An 11,341-nucleotide genomic window follows, 5' to 3' on the forward strand; every position below is an offset into this window, starting at 1 on the left:
TTGACCCAACTCCTAGGCCAGTGCCTTTGCCGGGCGCCCTGGGTCTCAGCTCCAGCCCCGAAACTGAAATGCAGAGGGGAGACATTTAGGCCTCGCCTCCCACGGCCTTCCTCCCCCAGCCGGGGCGGGAGGGGACCCAGGAAGCCGCGCTCGGTTCCCGGGGGGGGAGTGGAGGGCCTAGGCCGCGCCTCCCAGCCGGATGGCCCTAGGCCTCGGCCCGCCCGAGGCGCGGCCCGGGGGTCGGGGCGGCGGACTGGGTGCCGGCTCACCCACCTGGGTTGCCAGTCATTCCAGCTCCGCGGGTACTTGGTGCCGCCGCCGCCGCCGCCGCTGCTCAGCCGAGACCCCGGGGCTCTGCGGCTCATTACCTTCCCCGACACGACATGGCCAAGCGCCGCCGCCCAAAGAAGCGCGAGTCGCCGCCCGAACCGACCGCCGCCGACACTCCGCTCCCGCCCGGGGCTTAGGAGGAAGCCGAAGAGGAGGAGGAGGAGATGGAGGAGGCGGCAGAGGGCGGGGGAGGCGGACGGCCGTTCCGGGTTCCGCCTGAGCCCGCAGCGCAGGACGAGGAGGGGGGGGTGGCGCCGCAAGGGGGAGGCGGAGGAAGAGGAGGCGACGTCTCTTCCAGGGCCGAGGGCGGCCCGCGACGCCGGGACCCAAGAGGAAGAGGACGGCGAGGAGGAGGCGGTGGCAGCGGCTCCTCACGCTCACACAGCCACGGCTTCCCCGCCTCCCGGCTCCGCCCGCCGCGCCGCCGCTACCGCACGGCATGCTGGGAGCGAGGGGCGGTGCCGGCGCCCGCCGGGCCAGGAGAGGGGCGGGGCCGGCTACGGGGGCGGGGCCGTCCACGGGGGCGGGGCCGGCTACGGGGGGCGGGGCCGGGCGGGCGGGCGCGGCGAGCGGGTCGTCCTCCCGCGCCCGGAGCTTGCCTCCACTCCCCGGGGACCGCGCTAAGGTCTCCGCCCCGCCGCGGGGGATCATGGGAGAGGGGAATCTCCGCCACCACCCCCACGCGCACACCCTCCCAAATGCTCTCCCGAAAGCACCAGACCCGGGAGGGCTGGGCAGTCGGGTGTAAACAGGCATCCAATAAAGGACCTGGGGTGCCCTTTGCGCGCGCGCTCACAACGACGCGCGCGCACACGCAGGTATCCCTTTAGGGCTCACGTGTGCCCATTTTCCCCACCCTATACGGTAAAAAGTAAAAATAAAAAAGAGAGAGGGTGGATAGCCACCTACCCAGCCCCCACCTGAAATGTGCCCATGGAGTCCTTACATCTCGCCCGTCTCTTCACATTGTAAAAAACTAGAGGGTGCCCCGCAATCCCTGTCCCCTGCAATGTGAAATGTGCTTAGAAATTCTCCCACCTTATACTTGCCCACCTTCCCCACCGGAAAGAATCTGGCTGGTAGGGGCAGAGTTGCACACCTGAGCACATCCCCCCACCCCCACGGTGCCCCGGAAAGATTTCACTAAAGCATCTGATACATAATGTGGATGCAGATGCACAGAGGAAAGCTGAGCAAGATGCACATCAAACAGGGGAGGTCCCTTTGGGGAGGATAGTCAAGAGTGTCTTTACGTCAACACAGAGGGTCTTAACCCATTTTACGTTGCAAGAAGACAGTCTATTTTTTTGTGTAATTAAAAATTGTTATCTAAAGTACTTGAAAAAAAAATAAATTAAATTTTAAAAAGTTAAAGAAAATCACCTTGGCTGCAGCGTGACAAATTTCCATAGGCTAGATTCCCAGAAGCGGAATTACTGGGGGAACGATATTAACAATTTTGAGTCTTTTTCAAAGATTTTATTTATTTGACAGAGAGATACAGCGAGAGAGGGAACACAAGCAGCGGGAGTGGGAGAGGGAAAGCAGGCTTCCCGCGGAGCAGGGAGCCCGATGTGGGGCTCCATCCCAGGACCCTGGGACCATGACCTGAGCCGAAGGCAGACGCTTAACGACTGAGCCACCCAGGCACCCCTTTAACTTTTTTTAAAGATTTCACTTAAAAATATATATTTTATTTATTTATTTTTGTGAGAGAGAGAGAGAGAGGGAGCAGGGAAGGGGCAGAGGGAGAAGCAGACTCCCCACTGAGCAGGGAGGTCACGTGTGACTTCATCCCAGGACCCTGGGATCATGACCTGAGCCGAAGGCAGACACTTAACTGACTGAGCCACCCAGGCCCTAAAGATTTCACTTTTTTTTTTTTTTTTTTTTTTTTTTAGTAATCTCTACATGCAACATGGGGCTCGAACTTACAACTCCAATATCAAGAGTCGCATGCTCAGCCAGGCGAGTCAGTGATTTTCTTTTCCAATAAAAATCAGATCATGTCACCATCTTACTTAAAACCTATTAATGGCTTCCCATTCTTCTTAGGATAAAACTAAGAGCCTACAGGAGTCTATAAAAGCTAGTTTCTTCTTTTTTTTTTTTAAGATTTTATTTATTTATTTATTAGAGAGCGAGCGAGCAACAGCATGAGAGAGGAGAGGATCAGAGGGAGAAGCAGGCTCCCCGCTGAGCCGGGAGCCCGATGTGGGACTCAATCCCAGGCCCCTGGGATCATGACCTGAGCCGAAGGCAGTCGCTTAACCAACGGAGCCATCCAGGCACCCATATAAAAGCTAGTTTCTTCTACGTTGTAAACATCTTACCCAAACAGCTCATACTCAGAACAAGATCCTACTGGTGGTTATCAATTTTGTCTTCATAGTAAAATCCCCACACCTAGGCTGCACCCCGGACCAATTAAATCTGAATTTCAGGCATCAGTCTTTTTTTTTTTTTTTTTAAGTAATCTCTAAGCCCAAAGTGGGGCTCAAATTCACGACCCTCAGATCAAGAGTTGCATGCTCTGCAGACCTGAGCCAACCAAGGGCTCCCAGGCATCAGTATATTTTTAAGGCTTCCACAGGGGATTCTAAAGTGCAACCAAGGGCACCTGGGTGGCTCAGTTGGTTAAGTGACTGCCTTCAGCTCAGGTCTTGATCCCAGGATCCTGGGATCCAGTCCCACATCGCGAGCTCCCCCTGCTCTGTGGGGAGCTTGCTTCTCCCTCTCCCTCTGCCTGTCACTCCCCCTGCTTGTGCTCTCTCTGTGTCAAATAAATAAGTAAAATCTTTTAAAAAAATAAAAGTAAAAAATAAAAAAATATGAAGCGTAACCAAGACTGAGAAATACCACCTTCAAGCCCTTAAGCCCTGAAAAAGTTTATTGGTGTCCCCCTACCCCCAACCTTGCCTCCCAGTATATGTGAGTTTTAAAAACAATTCTAGGGGCGCCTGGGTGGCTCAGTCGTTAAGCATCTGCCTTCAGCTCAGGTCATGATCCCAGGGTCCTGGAATCGAGCCCCCACGTCGGGCTCCCTGCTCGGCGGGAAGCCTGCTTCTCCCTCTCCCACTCTCCCTGCTTGTGTTCCCTCTCTCACTGTGTCTCTCTCTGTCAAATAAATAAATAAAATCTTTAAAAAAAATAAAAACAATTCTAAACCACTGGGGGGTAGAAAAAGAAGAAGTGAAAGACCAGTTTTTCCCATGGCAACTACTTGGATACTTAAAAAAAAAATACATCAAATGTGATCAACTCTCAAAACTTTCAAAAAAATGTTATCTTGTTTCTTTTGGTGGTTCTGCTTCGGGGCTCCCTTAGCACTTCTCCCCTCCACTCCAATCATAGGGACTGATTTTCTGTTCTTCCCTCTGCCTGCAATGCCTTTCCTATATTTGTTGCCATCAGGGTTGGGACTTGGGTGAGGTGAGTGAAGTGCCTAGGGTGCCAAATTGAAGGAGGCACTCGCTCTCAAGGTCATGTGCAGACAGACCTGCCAGTGAGTGCCTCCCTAATATTTGGGGGTCTAGGCACCTCATCTGCCTCACCTTAGTCCTTGCACTGTTTTCCATGACCCATCTCAATTATTCTGAGAGGTTTTCCATGACCTCCCTGCCCAATGCCCTTATTAGGGACTCTCTGTCACACACCCTATTTCTTTTCTTGGCAGCACCCATCACTATCTGCAAGTATTGGGTTTCTTCGCACATTTATTATCTGTCTCACTCTTAGAATAGGAGCTCTATCTGTGAAAGCAAAGTCCACACCTGTCCATCTCTACCCCATGGATCCTCAGCACACAGCACAGCACCTGACCCAGAGTAAACACTCAAAAAATAGTTGTTAATGGAAGAATGAAATGGAAATTATCTAAAATATGAACCAAGATTGATACAAAAGTATTATTCTCATTTTTACTTATTAATAGCCCAAAGGTGGGGGGAAAGGAACATTATCTCAATGCTCACCAATAGGAAACTGATTAGGGGACAGTATATTCATAGTTGGAATTTTCTGCAGCCATTAAAAATTATATTTATAGGGGCACCTGGTGGCTCAGTTGGTTAAGCATCTGCCTTCATCTCAAGTCATGATCACAGGGTCCTGGGATCAAGCCCTGAATTGGGCTCCCTGCTCGGTGGGGAGTCTGCTTCCCCCTCTCCCTCTGCTGCTCTCCCTGCTTGTTTCTCTCTCTCTCTCTCTTAAAAACTTATATTTATGAAGAATTCTTAATGAAATCAGGAAAATATTATGTTAATGTGTTTAAAAAAATCATGAGATTCAAAAGTAAATATGTACTGTTTCCTCCTCTCAGTTAAAAAAAAAAGGAGGAGTGATGTGCCTGGGTGGCTCCCTCGGTTAAGCGACTGGCTCTTGATTTCAGCTCAGATCATGATCTCACAGTTGTGAGATCAAGCCCCCTGTTGGGAGTCTGCTTGAAGATTTGCTTTCTCCCTCTCTCTCTGCCCTTCCCCCACGCTCTCTCTCTTTCTCTCAAATAAATAAATCTTTTATTTTATTTTATTTTATTTTATTTATTTGAGAGAGAGCACAAACCAGGAAGAGAGGCAGAGGGAGAGGGAGAAGCAGAATCTCCACTGAGCAGGGAGCCCGATGTGGGGCTCAATTCCAGGACACTGGGATCATGACCTGAGCCGAAGGCAGATGCCCAATCAACTGAGCCACCGAGGTTCCCCTCAAATAAATAAAATAAATAAATCTTTAAAAAAAATAAAATAAATAAAAAATAAATAAAAAATAAAAAAGGAGGAGAAAACAGGAAAGAGAAAAAAGGAAAATGCATTAAATGTGCCTAATATTAATGTCCTGTGATCCATGGGATCATGGGTGATTTTTTTTTCTTGCTTATTGCTGGCTTCCTAATTAGAATACAGACATGATAGTTGTAAAACAAAATTTGTTTAAAAACTAAAAGTAAGCATTCAATAATTATGTGTTGAATGAATGGACAAAGAATGGATACCCTCAGGGTGTGGCAGTGACCCACAGAGACCAATTAAATAAACTTTGACCGGGGCACCTGGGTGGCTCAGTCGGTTAAGCGTCTGCCTTCGGCTCAGGTCATGATCTCAAGGTCCTGGGTTCAAGCCCCGCAATGGGCTCCTTGCTCTGTGGGAAGCCTGCTTCTCCCTCTGCCTGCAGCTCCCCCTACTTGTGCTCTCTCTCGTTCTCAAATAAATAAATAAATAAATTTGGCCAACCTATAGAGTCTTAGCTCTAATGATAGAGACCAACTCCAGCTAATGTTTACTGAGCATTTACTAATGCCAGCCACTGAGCCAAATGCTCTGTGTGAGTTACTTCATGGAAATTTCCAAAACCACGCTAGGACGTCGGTATCTCTGATGCCAACAGGAACTGAGCAGCCTGCCTAAAGTCACACAGCTGGTAACAGACAAGGACTCTCACAGGCAGGGACAGAAGAGACATATGGTTCTCACCTCACATTTATCAAAGGCCTCAGATTTAGACCTTGGACTTTATTGCCTAATGAGGTTGTTATACACAGAGTCCCAGAGACACACTGATGGGAAAGAAGTCAGGAATTTTAAAATTGTGCACCTTTAAAAAAATAAATAAAATAGGGGCGCCTGGGTGGCTCAGTTGGTTAAGCAACTGCCTTTGGCTCAGGTCATGATCCTGGAGTCCAAGGATCAAGTCCTGCATCGGCTCCCGGCTCAGCGGGAAGTCTGCTTCTCCCTCTGATCCTCCCCCCTCTCATGTGCTCTCTCTCGCTCTCTCAAATAAATAAATAAAATCTTTTAAAAAATAAATAAATAAAATAAAATAGTGCACTCTTACCAGTCCATACCCCTATAGGGGTTATGCATGAATACTTCCTAATAAATGATAATCATTACCTGGTGAATAAGTAATTATAATGCATTATTGGGTTTTTTCCCCTTTGTGTTAAAAGTGTTCAGTTGTAAAAAGAGAACTCCTAAAATACACCATATATTCTGTGCCCTGTTGGCTATTTCTTATACATTCTTATATTTTTTATATCAGAACCTCAAAATCTCTGAGTTGACCTGAGCCTTTAACTTCTGAAAGACCCTGGCATCAGAATCTGAACATAGGCCAACCACAGGGTCCTTAACCACCAGGATTTTTCTAGATAGATCTTCCAAATTTCCTAGATAGAGACTTAAATTGATATCCCAAGTAAACAAAAGCTAAGGCTCTCTCTTGTTTCCTTTAATCCTTAGATCTGGCACAGGACTAACCCCAATTCGGCTCTAAGAATTAAGGAACCCTATTCTCAAACAGGAGACTCAAGTACAAGAGTGATTTTTTCAAATACAATCTTAAAAGCAAATTCACATCATAGAGACATTAAAGCAGATTTTAAAAAAAGAAAAACAGCAGCCCTCTTATACATGCTCCCAGCTAGGAAATCTTTGTCACAGGTCAAGCTCCCTCAGTAAGGGCTATTTTTGAGTTTTCGAGTTGGTGCTTGAAGGAACTTGGCCGGGAAACTCATGACACATTTGAAATCTCCACTTAGGCTGCCTCAGCTTGAGGCAAGGGCCAAGCTTCTATGAATCAGGGCACAAGACGTGCTGCCCAGTGGCTCATGCATTCTCCAAACAATAAAATGGGAGGACGATGATGCCTGGCCAAAGCTATTTGTGACTTATGAAGTGGAGAAAACACAGAGTGAGATTCTCCCAAGCTTGGCCCTGGAGGCAGCCAAGGATTTGCCTGGCTGCTACTAAAAGAACCAGCTCCTTTGCTTCTGAAGATTAAAGCAGTATGTGGGACATACGTAAATAAAATGCAAATTTAGTAAATAAAATCTCCAGCAGTAAATCCTTGCCATGTCTTGTTGGTACAGTTATCATTTAACATTTTAAAAAGATATCCTGTGTATATCTCTTTCCTTTACCTGGTCAATGTCTTTCTGAAGAAGTGGATTGCATGGGAGCAAAACGTTTTGTTTTGAATATTAATCAGCAAGCCAGAGATAACAGAGAGATACCACACCTTCCTTTCTCTCTGGCTTTCAGAAGGAGCTCCTAGCAGTCTAGCCTTAGGTTTCTTCCTGTTGTGTTAATCCCTCACTTCTAGAGCCTCTCCCTCAGTTCCTCACCAGCAATAGCCTTCTTATTAACATCTTGCCTAAAGCCACGACCCCCAAGATTGAGTTGAAGAGAAGGGATATTAATGTGTGATGGGGACAGGCAGAGGAAGTATGCAGATGGAAGTTAAAGTTAGGGTAAAGGAGAGTGGTGCCTTTAGTTTTTGTTGTCACTGCTTGGAAGTCACCCAAATCTGATGATGATGGTGATGACACACAATTCATAATAACACTAACATTTATTGGGCACTTGTTACTTGCCAGTTGCGGTGCTAAGGGCTTTATATAACTAGCTCATTGCTCACTGAATCCTCAACCCTAGCACATAAAGTTGGTTGCTCTTCTTCTCATTTTATAGTTGATGAAGCAGAGGTTATAAAGCACATGACTTACCCAAGGTAACATTGCTAGGAAGTAGAGTTGAAATTTTTTTTTTTTAAGATTTTATTTATTTATTTGAGAGAGAGGATGAGAGAGAGCATGAGAGGAAAGAGGGTCAGAGGGAGAAGCAGACTCCCCACTGAGCAGGGAGCCCGATGCGGGACTCGATCCCAGGACTCCAGGATCATGACCTGAGCTGAAGGCAGTCGCTTAACCAACTGAGCCACCCAGGCGCCCGAGTTGAAAATTTTTTAATGATTTTGTTTTCTCAAGTAATCTCTACACCCAACGTGAGGCTCAAACTTACAACCCCGAGATCAAGAGTTGCATGCTCTACCTACTGAGCCAGCCAGGTGCCCCAGGTTTAATTTCGTAAAAGAGTTAAATTGCCTATCAGGTAAGACAGGGGTAAATATTTCCCTCCAGAGCATCTTGCTGACATAGAACCTTTCAGCCTCTTTAGTGGACTGCTGTATGTGTCATAACTGAAACAATCACTTCATCCCATGCCAAAGGAGCAAATGAAGGCTTATTCTGGAAGGTCTTTTGTGCTAAAATGATTTGAAGGTCACACTGCTTGGCACGGTGTTTGGACTGTCCCCCAAGCATGCCACCTCTTAGGGGACCCTCCCTGCTGGGCCCTGGAAGAAGCTTCTCAGAAAAAGCATGATTTCAGGTGGCTTTTGGATGAAGGGGAAGCAGATGGCCGCATATTACATCACCTCAGATAAAGGAAACAAATACGAAAATAATAGGATGTAGAAAAATAATAGCCTAATCTCCAAATCATCAGTGAGTGTTTGGGAAACATTTATTCTCAGCGAATCCCAGGGATAGTAGAGAGCTAATAAATGATGAAGCCTGGCCCTGTGCTCCCCAATTTAAGAGCAGAACCCACCTTTTCTACCATTTTGTTAACATAATAATGATCACTCATCTTAATTATATTTATTTCTTTTTTTTTAAAGATTTTATTTATTTATTTGACACAGAGAGAGACAGCAAGAGAGGGAACACAAGCAAGGGGAGTGGGAGAAGGAGAAGCAGGCTTCCCGCCGAGCAGGGAGCCCGATGCAGGGCTCGATCCCAGGACCCTAGGATCATGACCTGAGCCGAAGGCAGATGCTTAACGACTGAGCCACCCAGGCGCCCCAATTATATTTATTTCTAACCACCACTATTTCTCAAACTCTAGAAGGTAAATATTATCAAATCCTTTTTTTTTTTTTTCATAGGAAGAAACTGCACTTGGAAAATGCAGTGAGTTACCTGCCCCAGGCCACACAGCTTGATAAGTGGCAGAAACTGGGCTACCTAATGCCAAAGACACCCCCTTACCTGAAAACCACCTGAGGGGCCTATAAGGAGGACCATTTTTCTGACCATGTTATAATATACCAAAATGATGCATAGAATTCTAAACACCTAGTCATTTTTACCAGTGAGATATGTTTTGGAGAACCAGGTTTAATTTTTTTTCTCCATATATGTTCATCGAGAGAAACTGGTGGGAGGTATCCCAGAAGGATAGTGGCAGGTATATGTTAACATATTGTGTCTCTTGGTCTCTCTGTTCTATTTTCTGTTTCTAAGTTTTCTCTAATGGAAAAAATGTCACATTGCGAAAATTCTCCCTCAAATAATCCTTCTGTTCTGGTAGATCTCTGCATCCCTAGAACACTGCCATTATATCAAATTCCATATATCCTGCTCCTGAAACCTCCAGGAATAGTGAAATAATTGGATTACCATGCAGCCATGGTATTCTTTTTTTTTTTTTTTAAAGATTTTATTTATTTATTTGAGAGAGAGAGAATGAGAGACAGAGAGCACGAGAGGGAAGAGGGCAGAGGGAGAAGCAGACCCCCTGCTGAGCAGGGAGCCTGATGCGGGACTCGATCCCAGGACTCCAGGATCATGACCTGAGCCGAAGGCAGTCGCTTAACCAACTGAGCCACCCAGGCGCCCCAGCCATGGTATTCTATAGAAAACATTCTATATATGTTTATACACGTAGGAGTGGGATCTGTGCAGCTCCATGTGACGTGACCTCCCCACTTAGAAAAGCCCTGAGTTCTCCTTAATGCTTTGCTGCTGCCATCTTGAAATACTTAATGGATTTTGAAGAAGGGGCTCTGCGTTTTCATTTTGCATTAAGACCTACAAGTTATGTAACCGGTTCTGCCTGGTATAACGGGTAGAGCACAGGGGTCAGCAAACTTTTCCTGTAAAAGGCCAGAGAGTAAATATTTTAGACCGTGCAGGCCGTGTGATCTCTGTTGAAACGACTCAACTCTGCCACAGTTGTAGAAAAGCAGCCCGAGCCGATGTCAACGAATGAGTGGGCGGTGCCTCAGCAAAAAATCTAATTACAAAAACAGGCAGCTGGCTATATTTGGTCTACAGGCTATAGCTTGCCCATCCCTGGTAGAGCACGAACTTTCTTAAAGGTATATTATTGCAAGTAATAAGAATAAGAGTCATAACACAGTCCATTTTCCATACACAGACCATGGGAATGTGTGCCTTGGCCGCTGAGAAGCCAAACGGGACAATGCGTGAATGGGTGTACCTGCTACTTTCTATTTGTCCTTGCAGATCTGCTCTCCAGCCTTCTCCTCCCTGCTCTGGGCCCTAGAGGTTGACCTGTATGGGCTGCATCGCAGGGTCCTTGTCCCTGCCTTCTGGGTTGAGTTCTGCCAATAGGAGGCACCACCAGATGGGAGAGTTGGAGCAGAGTGATGTCAGGATGTTTATTCCTCCAGCTTCATCCCTGCAGTTCACCTGGAGGTGGCTGCATCCCTCCACTGAAGGCCACAGTCCCTGCCCTACAGCTGTCTTCATCCAGCTACCTTTGCCAGGGCCTAAGGGTGATAGAGGCTCCTTGCTGTTACTAGCCCGGGGTTACCGTGTCTCCTTTGTTAGTTTATCAGAACTCTGCCAGGGACGCCTGGGTGGATCAGTCGGCTAGGTGTCTGCCTTCGGCTCAGGTCATGATCCCAGAGTCCTGGGATCGAGCCCCGCATGGGGCTCCCTGCTCAGCGGGAAGCCTGCTTCTCCCTCTCCCACTCCCCCTGCTTGTGTTCCCTCTCTCTCTCTCTCTCTCTCTCTGACAAATAAATAAATAAAATCTTAAAAAATACCTCTGCCCACCCCTCTGTCAACAGTTCCTTTACTAAATTTTCTTATTATTTCCTTGGTCGGTTTTACCAGCTGTTTCCCGAAAGCCCCTGGCTGAACAGTGAGGCAATCCAACGATTCACATCAGCATGAGCCACCACCACTCCTGGAGCTGAAAAGGCAAAAGCGGGTGCTGCCAGAGCCCACGGGGCCCTGGTCACACCTGAGAGAAGATGTGGGCCAGGTCTTTCCCCTGGGCGCTGGAGCCACGAAGGTGATTCTGAGGCAGAGACAGAGAAGATAAATGCCCTGGCTTCTGCCTTCCTCCTGCCCTCCAATCTCAGGCCAGTGACTGTTACTGGTTCAACGCAGCTGGGAGTCAGCTCACAGGAGAGCCTGGAA

The 11,341-nt window shown here is 47.4% G+C and overlaps 1 protein-coding gene across 3 annotated transcripts in view; it reads right to left on the reverse strand.

Annotated features, from left to right (window-relative positions):
• SMG1 (SMG1 nonsense mediated mRNA decay associated PI3K related kinase) overlaps nucleotides 1-635 on the reverse strand; it is a 104,371-nt gene extending 103,736 nt beyond the window's left edge. For all 3 annotated transcript variants that reach the window (XM_035022360.1, XM_035022359.1, XM_035022361.1), the window contains exon 1: nucleotides 274-635. In XM_035022360.1, coding sequence (XP_034878251.1) covers nucleotides 274-365 — 92 coding nt within the window. In that variant the 5' untranslated portion in view covers nucleotides 366-635. The remainder of the gene's footprint in view (nucleotides 1-273) is intronic.
• Between the last annotated feature and the right edge of the window lie 10,706 nt (nucleotides 636-11,341).

The sequence above is a fragment of the Mirounga leonina genome, unplaced genomic scaffold (assembly GCF_011800145.1).
Source record: "Mirounga leonina isolate KUSES-001 unplaced genomic scaffold, KU_Mleo_1.0 Mir_175, whole genome shotgun sequence".
NCBI lineage: Eukaryota > Metazoa > Chordata > Mammalia > Carnivora > Phocidae > Mirounga > Mirounga leonina.